The 11,551-nt window shown below is 47.2% G+C and overlaps 1 protein-coding gene across 1 annotated transcript; it reads left to right on the forward strand.

The window, feature by feature from the left end:
- The first annotated feature begins 6,467 nt into the window (after nucleotides 1–6,467).
- ODF1 (outer dense fiber of sperm tails 1) lies at nucleotides 6,468–9,550 on the forward strand. Its single transcript, XM_010006526.1, has 2 exons — nucleotides 6,468–6,691; nucleotides 9,262–9,550. The coding sequence occupies exons 1-2, from the start codon at nucleotides 6,468–6,470 to the stop codon at nucleotides 9,548–9,550; spliced, it is 513 nt and encodes a 170-aa protein (XP_010004828.1).
- Nucleotides 9,551–11,551: the final 2,001 nt, after the last annotated feature.

The raw sequence follows: 11,551 nt of genomic DNA on the forward strand, positions 1-11,551 counted from the left end.
CTCCTCTGTATTTGGCTCCCCTGTCAAGTGGGCCCAGCCAAGCAGACCCATAAGCACGGATGCCACTTCCCAATGCCTGAGAAGTCACTAGCTCTGCAGCAGTGATGTTGGCAATGTTGGCCAAATCACCTGCACGTGCTCAGTTGCTCACCCAGAATCTGCCCATAATTACCCAGCTGTGCCCAGAAGGGCAGGCAAGCTCTCCCACAGCTCACAGGAAATAACTACAGAGCTGCTTACCTTCCTGCAGCATGAAGCTCTTCCTGATACATCCCAGAGGAACTGGCAGCATTACTCATGGGTGATGTTTTCCAGTGTGATTCTCACACCCAGGCTTGGCCATCCAGCCTGCTCCCCTCTGAGGCTGGTCAGGTCAGTGCTGGGGAGGAAGGGGAGGAGCGGACGTGGCTCTGGCTGTGGGAAGCAGCCCATCAAGAAATGCTTGTTTAACTCACTGCAGATTAGCTTGCCCCAGGAGTGAGCTGCTTCTGTAAATTAAACTGCTCTTCATGAGTCAGGAGCCCAACCCTTCATTACAGAGTTACGTATTTTCAGAAATAGTTGAAAAAGTAGCAGGCATTTTGGAGAAGCTGTTTCACACTGGTGTGGCCCCACTTTCCACTTACTTGGCTGGTTCCTGTGCTGCTTCCACAGCTCAACAACCCCATATGTGGAGCAGCTGGAGATGGTCCTGCATGATACTGCCCTGGAAGAGATGTCCTCCCACCCTGATTATCCCCTGGTAAGGGAGTGAAGTACAAAAGCTGGTGATCTTTCAAGCCAGCTTTGTGGAAGAGATGACTTCTTAACAGTTCCACCTGCAATACTCTTCATTCTTTTAACCTGCAGATGCCTTGAGTTTCCCTCGTTGCTCTTCAGGAGCAGATGCAGGTCTCTGGTGGAGACCCAGCAGCCTTAGGAAGTCTGTTCGCCTTTTTATGGTGATGCCTGATACCTGCCTTCACAGGGTTGACCTCACAGCCATGGCAGAGAGAGGGCTTGTGTGTTGTCCTTTTCTGGTGGTATGTGGTAGTAGAACAGAGCTGAGGGACTGCCCTCACCCCAGCCCATGGGTAGGCTGGAAGAAGCTAGGGAGTGGGATCTTCATCCTGCACCTGCCTCTAGACTTGCTGTGTGGAAACAGGTGGAACCCCCTCCCCACAGTGGAGTCTGTGACCACCATCTCTCTCACAAGGCACCATGAGGACTCTTGGCTAGTTTAGCACAATGCACACTGCAGTGAGGGGAGCAGTCCATAGCCCAGTGTCACTCCCCCCAGAGGCAGATGCCAAGTACACCACCATCTTTTCAGGGAGAAGCAAGACCATGAGAGAAAGATGGGAGAAGAGGCAGAGAGAAGCAAGACCAACTTCTGGATGGCTTGGAGTCTATAGTCCTCAAGTTAGTTTATGTGTCATCTATGTACCTTTCTCCAGCCTATTGAGATGTGTCAAGCCTGGGCTTGGAAAGACTCACTAGCCTCTTCATTCATCACAGGGTCCCAGACCTTGCACAGTACAGGTATCAGGCTTGGCATCTGCAAGGAAAAACTTGCTCCATCTAATCTTCTGCTGTCATGGTATCAAGCCACACATTTCACCCCCAAAGCATGGTTGGTGACAAACCTTATCTTTATGATTTATACCCAACCTGTCCCCTGTTTCTCTCACTGCACTAGAGGAGCAGGTGACATCTGTAGTTCAGGGATTTTCATTGTTAACATTTGCTGGGTTTATGTACCAGGCTGAGGTGGGATCTGACTCCTTAGAACCATGAAGACCAGGGGTTTCTCTGTAATGCCAGTAGCCACAGGGAGTGAAAGCCTAGAAAAGGGTACCAGGCAGCACAGCTGCTGCCATTATTTCCCAAGAGAGCCAGATCAGTCTTTCTCCTCTGAATGCTTTTGAGGTACCTTTCCTAAAAATGACATCCACAGACAGTAACTACACGGGAACACTACTGGAAATGATCAGGTGTGACTGAGAATGCCAAATCTAAATCCATAATACTCAGCTGCTGTAATCTGCAAACAGTGCTAAGTGCTAGAAAGGCAGCAGCTGCCTTCCAAAACTGTTTTCAAGTACATAAAATCAACTGAATCACTTGTCACAGCCAGAGCAGCTGCACACTTCTGCTCGACCCCTAGCAAGTCACCGTAAGGATTATCACCATTCAGATCTTTATAGAAAGATCATAAAACATAAGATGAAAAACTATTCCTTTGTCTAGTCTGTCTAGTCTGGCCCATCCACCCCTTATAAGTATAAAGTGAATGATTTACAGAGGATGACCAAAGGTTTAAAGTGTGGGAGATTTTAAATAAAAACAGCAACAAGAGGCATGAGAAAAGCACGTTGCCAGCATACAATGCTGGCTTGGCTGCTGCAGGGAAACCAGGCTACAAATTACTTTCAGAACTGTATAATTCCTCTTGGTTTAATAACTACAGCCCAGTTTTCAGAGCATTAAAAAAATGTCCTGCCTGCAGGTAGGTTTTTTATTCTTTTTTAAACACTGATTCAAAATGTAAGTGAAGATTTGCAGTTGGTGTGACAGTGCCCTTGGGGATGAGCTGCTCCATGCACAGGTGTTTCAGGAAATCTTTGTAAACCAGTGTTGTTACCCCTGGCTTCATTGATTCCATAGAGGGCACTTGCTGACATGGCATTTCATCCTACTGCAGGATTTCCTGGCACTTTCTGGGACATGGTAAGACAAGGAAAAGCAGATACTTCTCCCAAAACAGGGCTGTTGCATGCCAGGAGCAGTGCTGCCTGCTGCACATGTCTGTGATGGGTAGATGGAAACTGGCCAGAGTAGGAGAGCAGGAGCTGCAACACCTGAAGGTACCTACAGGAAGGCTGGAGAGGGACTTTTTACAAGGGCATGTAGTGGTAGGATGAGAAAGAACAGTTTTAAGGTGAAAGAGGGTAGATTTAGATTAGATATTAGGAAGAAATGCTTTCCTGTGAGGGTGGTGAGACACTGGCACAGGGAAGCTGTGCGTGTCCCCTCCCTGGAAGTGTTCAAAGCCAGGTTCAATGGGGCTTTGAGCAGCCTGCTCTAGTGGAAGATGCTCCTACCTATGGTAGGGGGGTTGGACTTGATGATCTTAAAGGCTCCTTCCAATCCACGCCATTCTATGATAAAATGAAATCTCTGCTTGGCTGATTTGTGTCCAGAGACACCTGCTTATCCTACGTAGGATGTGTGATGATGCCCTCTGAGTTTATTTTGTGCGCAAGTCCCTCTGCTTGGTGCTCAAGGTCATGGACCATGCTGGTGCTCTCCAGGTCTGGGAACAAACTCCCTGGCTGAGCATTCCTGTGGGGAAAAGCTCACATCCCCTGGCATAAAGATGCATCCCAAAGGAGGCAACACCTCATAGGCACCCTTGCCTGCAGTGCCTCCTTGCTCTCCTGTGGGTCTCATGGTGAATCCTCAAACCTCCAGATTTCATGTACCAGGGAGATTTGGTGTGAAAACATTTTCAAGCAGTTGCTTTTCCTGCAGAAATTTTATTTGGATGCACATCTTTGTGTTCAGCGTCTTTGCTTTGTAATGGCTCCTGCAGTCTGTACCCCCAGGACTCTGTCAGGAAGATCTAGCTCGATACTTGGTTGAGTGGTCTGCACCAGATCTCATCTCTTCAAATGGGACTTGGCAAACAAAAATTCCTCTGTGAAATAAGGGATTCAGACTTGCACCATCCAAGAGAGACCTCCTGAAAGACTCTTTCATCTGCAGTCAAAGAGACTAGAGAGTGTCAGAGTTTTGAAGACAAAATACTGCTGTCAGAAAGGTATACAGACTTCATACAGGAGGGACCCTTCAGACAGTGGCAGCCTTTGAATTCAGCTTTTAAATAAAAAATATGTCTTCAGACTGAAAAAGTTACGCCTTTTATGAGTAATAAAGCAAAAAGCAATTTCCTTTTTTCTGGATGAAACTACCATTCAATATAAAATAAGCTCTTTTGATTTACTGAAAAGTCAAAGTAATATTTCTCCTTGGAAAAATAACACATCATCCAGCTCACCAGTTTGCAGATGCCTGATGCACAGATGCACCTGTCCTGGAGCTGCTGGGGCTGGGATTAGATTTGTGTCACAGGCCAGTCTGAGGGAATATGGTTCATGTCTTGGGTTACAGCACTTATCAAAGATGATGCGATGGACACTGAGGGTGAGGATCGCTGCTGGGAATTGGGGGTTTTTAAGAAGCTTTGCCTTTTAAGTATCTATTAAGCATATGGCTTTTAACAAATGTTTTTCGTTGCCAGTATATGTAAATTAAATTAGGTATATAAAGTTATATTTTAATGTTTTGATTTACTCTTACATATGATACACCAATGTTTGAATGTGAGCTATGTCTGGCAGGAAGCCTCACCTGTTTTTGTTTAGCTTGGTTCTTAGGGTCCCCTTTCTCAAAATGCTCTGCTGCCAGCAGCTCTGGCTCCCTCCAGGTGTGCAGCCCCATGGGAGCTCAGCTTTGCCTCCTTGGGGACTGCAGGGGATATCTTATTGTCTGGGGCTACTGGGGCTTTTGGATGCATTAATAACTGTGGAAGGCGCTTCCTCAGTGGGGAGGTGCCAGAAGGGTTGAGCAGCTGCAGAGCTCCCAAGAGGTCTTCTGCTGCTCTCTTAAATGCGCAGGGATTGTGCATTCCCACTGATACTCAATCCACTGCAAGCCCTTAAAGACCAGATTTCTCTGAGACATTAAGCATCCCCCACTCTTGCAGGCTGCTCATAGTTTTTCTAGCGGTATTAGACCCAGGAAGTTTTGGTGTCAATGCTGCTTGTGATTCTAGTACCACAGGCACCTTTCTAGGAGCCAGGCAAATCCATCCATGTCACAGGCATAGCTGACACTGAAACCCATGGGGGTCAGTCTCGAGAAAAACTGATGCAACAGCCTGACAAGACAACAATGGTTTTGGAAGTCCTCAAGGCAGGAGCCAATGACTGCAGCACCCCTGCCCAAGCTCACTGAGCAGGCAGGCAACAAATCCCAGCACACACAGAATTTGGAATGGTCAAACCACCAGCTCAGATAAGTGCTTGCAGCAATACCCTGAGTGCAGTGCATGCAGCACTGTCCTTCTCTGTAAAACAATTGCAGGACACAGCACCCTTTTTTGTCTTACATTAACCAAAATACTTGTGTCACCCACTCTTGCCAAGGCAGCACCTTTTTCTGATGCATAGGCAGGTTAAAGCTGTGGAGTAACATCTGTGAGTGGGGGAAGCAAATACCTGGATCTGCTCTCCTTAGTACCTTGTTTGCTTACTGTGGTGAGAGGACAGGGACATAAACATTTTTTAAGATGTTCTCAAAGTGTTCCCAGAAGTACTTCAGCTGCAGTTGTCAATGAGGGATGCAAAGAGAAGTCTGATTTTTGCACATTTTTAACCATTTGCTGTGTCTTCTCCATTTAAAATAAATAAATAAATAAATACATGGAGCAGAGGAAGCAGACAGGGGCAGAGGAAGCAGGTTTGAAGTCACATCTGAAACTTGTAGCCACTGGAGAAAACCCCATGGAAGAGAGCCAGCAGGATGGGGAGGTGAAGCTGGGGAGATGTTCAGAAGTTGCCATGAGCATCTTGCCTTTCCCTGGCACTCACTGGGGGGGGCTAGTGGTACTCCTGGGGGTGCCAGTGCCCCACAGAACAGCCTGTAGTGTTCAGGCCAAGGCTTCTGGTAGCAAACACCTAAACACCATGGCAGTCCAGGCTGGGGGTCAGGGACAACACGTAAGGTATCACACATCCCATGTCTTGTGCAAAGAACTTGCAAAAGGAGGAAAAAACACAGAGCACTTGTAGATCTCCTTAGTTTACATTTTTTCTGTAATGCAAGGAGCTGCAGTTTTGCAGCAGGCTGAGAGCAGCCTGCTGTGAGGTGCACATTTCCCCTCTCCCAAGGCAGTGGTGGTCAGGACCTGGGAGTGGGAATCCTCACAGGTTTCAAGAGGAGACCACACTTAAAAGTTTTACCCATGGAGATTTCTGCCCAGGAGTGAAAAGGGGCAGCTTGTGTTCTCTCTGCACTGATGTTCCAGCGCAGGAGAGGGGCATAGTGTGGGCAGCTGTGCTGGAACAATGTTGTGCATGAAACCACAGCCAGGTCATGCTCCTGGTGGCCCAGCCATTGCACATGTCCCCCACTGTGCCCCAAGCCTCCCAGCATGTCCCACTGCCATGGGCTCCCCTGGTGTGTGGGTGGCAGCTGCAGCAGGGGGGCTTTGGTTGTGCACAGACCTGAGCTGTGTTTTCCATGGCAACTGTGGAGCCTGGTGGGTCATTGGACACATGATGTCATAAGGTCCTGCTGGGAGTCCCAGCAGCTCCCCTCACACACTCACCTCTGGACAAAACTGTCCAGGCAATTTCTGCCCCCGTGGGGACTGCAGGCTGCCATGGCTGCACTTCTACCCTGATGCACTTTGCAGCGTGACAATGTCGTGGCACAAACACCTTTGGGAAGAGGCTGAGCAGGAATTGAGGCAGATGGAAAGAGAGATGGCGGGGCAGATGAGGCTGCTGCAGCAGCAGCTCCAACAACTCAAGGAGATGCTGCCTGCAGCCTGCCTGGGCAGCCCAGCCATGTGCCCCTGCTGCCTGCGCCCCTGGGAGAGGGGGACTCTCACCAGAAGATCGGATGCAGAGCAAGAAGTGGGCAGGTAACAGATATTTGCCTGCTTCCTACGGGCATTGGTACCCTTTAAGGCAGGATGCAGAGAGGTTTGGCATCAGTATCAAGAGCAAAGGTGGAAAGAGATAAGTAGCACAGAGGAGAAACATCCATTTTCAGAGAAATGGGTTACAAGGGGAGGCATGGCTTGTGCAGCTGGGCAGCCCAAGAGGAGCCACATGGGCAGCACCTGCACCAGAAAGGGTTTGGACCACGTTGTGACATTAACCTTCTCACAAACTGTGTCTAAGCTAAAGTAAATATCACAATATAGCTCTGAAGCTGTTCAACTGTGGAACAAGGTCTATCTTTGTCATAAATTCAGTTTAATTCTGTTAAAGACATCTCCCCTTTGACCACTGGTGGCTGCCTGCAGCCTGCCTGTGCAGCCCAGCCATGTGCCCCTGCTGCCTGCGCCCCTGGGAGAGGGGGACTCTCACCAGAAGATCGGATGCAGAGCAAGAAGTGGGCAGGTAACAGATATTTGCCTGCTTCCTACGGGCATTGGTACCCTTTAAGGCAGGATGCAGAGAGGTTTGGCATCAGTATCAAGAGCAAAGGTGGAAAGAGATAAGTAGCACAGAGGAGAAACATCCATTTTCAGAGAAATGGGTTACAAGGGGAGGCATGGCTTGTGCAGCTGGGCAGCCCAAGAGGAGCCACATGGGCAGCACCTGCACCAGAAAGGGTTTGGACCACGTTGTGACATTAACCTTCTCACAAACTGTGTCTAAGCTAAAGTAAATATCACAATATAGCTCTGAAGCTGTTCAACTGTGGAACAAGGTCTATCTTTGTCATAAATTCAGTTTAATTCTGTTAAAGACATCTCCCCTTTGACCACTGGTGGGATGATTTTATTTTGTTAGTGGTGTTCAGGATTGACTGTAGTGGAGATAAAACCTGAAGATAGCTCCACAGGAAGGGAGTTGTTGAATGATAAAACCTCATCATTTGGGTTATGACACAACCAAATATTGAGAGATCAGAAGGGCTTAGAAGTCCCTTGGTCATCAGAAGTGGTGAGTCTCCTGCTGCAGGTGTGACATTGGTATTTTACCCCCAGACTCAAGCTTCTGTTTGAGGTCTCTTGTGTTGCAACTGGAGATGATGAGACCTTCATCTTGGCAATTAAAAATATGGTATTTTTGTTACCCACAGAGCATCAAGTATCCTCCCACAATCTGCCATGTGGGTTATCTACTGGATGCAATAAAGTTAAAAGAAAAAGGAAAAAAGCCTTACCCGTGGGTAGTTTTACACTGACTTCAGAAAAAACAGAAGTTGCTGTGAGGTTACTTTAAACTTACCCAGGAGCTGCTGCTCACACAGGTCTGCTGACTAATAGACTTCTGATCCCAGGTGTCACAGGACTGGTGTCTGCATCCAGACTTTCATCAGTGTATTGGGTACCAGAGCTGGGCAAGCACAGCATCCCCTTGCAGAATCATTGCATGTCAAAATCCCAGAGAAAGAATGGAAATTCACTCTGAATGGAAGCTGGGGAGGGTTCTCAGGATGGGCTGTGGGATGCCAGGGCACACTGTCCCTGAGTGCCAGGCTCCCTGGCCCTACCACACTCAGGACAACTTGCTGGTTTGAACACAAGTCCATACCACTGCCAACTGACATAGATCCACAGCAAGATTTCAGCCCATCATGCTGGGGAATTCAGCCATCCCCTACCCACAAAAAATGCTGTGAAGGACCAGTATATTTATTCTCCTCCTACCAGCAATAGAAAAAGACTAAAAGGGCAACTCACACAGAGCACAGACAATACATCCCAAAATCACCACACCAGGGTGAATCATTGCAGGCTTTAAGTAGCATTGCTGAAATGGGTGTACCTTGCAAATGAAACCACTCATTAAGGATTTCTCACCTTAGTGGTCATGCTCATTCCCACACCGCTTGCCCCATTTCCTCTTCCATGACACTCCATTATCTTTTTAATTTGGTGTCTTGTGTCCAATTTAGCTATTAGAAGTGAGGTGACCCTTCCATTGTCTACTTTACAAATGGTTTGAATAAGAGCCAGACTTCTGGTTGAGCAGAGTTGCTGTTTGACCGTATTAGAAATAACTGTAATGGCTCATTGAGCCTCCAGCCCAGCTCTGCAGGAGCATTTTGGGTTGTTTGGGGTTTTTTTGCCAGATGTGTCTCCTGTCCACTGATTGTTTTAAGCAAAACTGCCAACTGGAAAATGTGATCTATTGTAACTATCTGTTTAGAATGTAGGACAAGGCATTAAATGGACATACGTGGCTTTGTGGGTGTCTGTGCACGTGAAAGAGGAGCACAGACTTCTCTGTATTTAGGTGAAAGAACTTTTCAGCTCCACGATTTCTCTATGCCAAGAGGGAACACTGAAATACTCCTGACTGCTGTGGCGTGCAAGTGGGTGCTCTGTCTAACAGTGCAGACACCACCCCAAGTGCTGGGCATCAACATGAAGATGGATCCAGTAGTTTTCTATATACTTCTCTTGTTTTTCAGGTAGTCCACCCACTCCTTTGTGAGTTGAACTGAAAGGCTATCCTCCTGTTTTTATTCCAGCAGGCAAAGAAGCCGAAGCAGGACATTGAACTCTTCCCGTGATGACAACCTTTTGGCTTCCATGGACATCAAAGGGTTTGACCCCAAGGAAGTCACTGTAACGGTGAAAGACGGGAAGGTGAAGGTGTTAGCAGAGCACGAGGAGAAGCACACCACTGCAAGAGGGAAGGAGTATAAATACAGAAACTTCACGAGGGAAATCAGCCTGCCACCGGGGGTGAGGGAGGACGAGGTGACCTACTCACTGAAACCAAATAGCATCTTGAAGATTGAGAAGTCACGCGGCTGAGCTGCCGCAGGGAGCGGCACCCGGCGCTTCTGCCTCTGCACCCCTTCTCACCACTGGCTTTAGGTCCCTCCCACCAAGCTGTGCCTTGGGTCCCTTCCCAAATAAAAGACAGCACTGAGCAGATGTGCATGAGCATCATTTTGAAGGAGTTTGGTTGGCAAAAAGAAGGGGATGCCAGCAGGAAAATGCAAAGATGGGCATACTTGGCTGCGGTCTCTTGCTGGGTACCAAAAAGGCATGGGTGGAGACAGCATGGTTCAGGGCAGGTGCTCCTGGTTTGCACAATCTCATGGATTTTAAAGGCTGAAAGGCACCTTTTATGATCCGTCATGTTTCTATAAGGGCACCTCTTAATCCCACCACTTCCATTTGAGATATAGGATATTTCTAGGATGAAAGCCTTGAAAATAATCAACTTGTGGGGAGGGGCCTCTTCCTGTTTGTCCCTTTGATTGGTTCTGTAAAGAGGCTGCCTGGGGAAGAACCACAGCTGAAGGACAGAGAGCTTTTCCCAAGAAGACACTAGGACTAGGTCAGAGCACTTACCAGCTGAGGAGGGAATGACTAAAGCATTTCCTGGTGTAGGAATCAATAGTTCCAAATTAATAAGAAAGCATTTCTCATGTTGCAAGTGGGGAAGAGTTGTCAATATAATTTCTTCAAGGTAATATTAATAAAAAATGTAAGGTCAGAAGTGGAACCTCACACAGCCACAACCCTCACTCTCCCTGAGCACAGGGTCCATCAGGATCAGCGAGATGGAGCTGACACCAAGAGACTGCCTTGCAGGTGTTTTGCATTTGCTGGCTTGGCCTTAGCACTTGGGCACACACTTGTGTGGGAAGCAGCATTATCTTTCACTGTAGAAAAGCACGTAACAAGAAAACATACCCTGTTTTCTGTCACACAGGGGAATTGGTGGGACAATGCTCCTCTGGCAGCCTCTGGCAGCCAAGGGCTCCCATCCACTGCTGACACATGGATATGACCCTGGAAACACTCATGACTAAGGAAAACAAAGCCATTCCTTTACTTTCAGTCTGCAAACAGCCAGCCCCACTTTCAGAATTTAAATTCATCTTAAGAGGGTGGTGAAATCAGAGGGGATGGGTTGCAAAGCAGTGAATCAATGACTGGGAGCACTGTGGCTGGGGGAGACTCCCAGCTCCACTGACCCCTGTTCTCTTCCTTGATGGAGACATACTCTGGCAAGGAGTAAAAACATCCCTGTCCATGTGTTCAAAAGTCTTAGAGAAGCCCTCTGCATCAATGAAATAGACACCAATACCTGTTCTTGTATAATCACCAACCTCATCGTAAAACGTTTCTTTCTTATGCCTGGTCTAAATCTACTTTCTTGCAGTTTAAAACCCCTAGTTCTCTCACTACAGGCTTTGGCAAAAAGTGTCTCCACTTCTTTCTTATCAGCCAATTTATATAATGAAAGGCCACCTATGCACAGACAGCCTGATTCTGCTGGTGTTGGTTGAGGGCATTTAGAAATAGCCATACCTGAGGTCAGAGGCTGTCAGGGAGCCTCCTGTGAGAGCAGTGGCAGAGACAGGGACTGGGGATGCTACAGACCCCCAGAGAAGACTGTCTTATTACGAAGCAAACCACTGAGTAACAGAACTGGAGCCCCTTTGGAGTGTGATGTTCTCACTGTGTAGCTATTTCCACAGAACCAGTCTGTGCATGCACACACCTCCCACCTACCTGGGACTTCAGGCCTGCAGAGTATATCAAGTCCCACAGAGATCATAGGGCTGACTGTGACTGCTCTTATCCTTATTGCTCATCCTTTAACATATGCTTTTCACACTTTGTTCCTAAATTAACACAACGTAATATTATATAATGTGTTATAATATTATACAATATAATATAATATTATATGATATTATGTATATTATATATCATCTTGTTTATAGTATATGGTATATTATTATATTATATTGTATTATTGTATTGTGTTATATATTATTCTATTCTATTACACCG

The sequence above is a fragment of the Chaetura pelagica genome, unplaced genomic scaffold (genome assembly GCF_000747805.2).
Source record: "Chaetura pelagica isolate M959 unplaced genomic scaffold, ChaPel_1.0 scaffold76, whole genome shotgun sequence".
NCBI lineage: Eukaryota > Metazoa > Chordata > Aves > Apodiformes > Apodidae > Chaetura > Chaetura pelagica.

What these genes read in the sequence shown, in the direction of transcription:
- ODF1 (XM_010006526.1), top strand. Translation starts at nt 6,468, where the DNA reads ATGTCGTGGCACAAACACCTTTGGGAAGAGGCTGAGCAGGAATTGAGG. An exon ending in GCAGAGCAAGAAGTGGGCAG is followed by an intron (nt 6,692 to 9,261) that starts GTAACAGATATT and finishes TTTTTATTCCAG; the next exon opens with CAGGCAAAGAAGCCGAAGCA.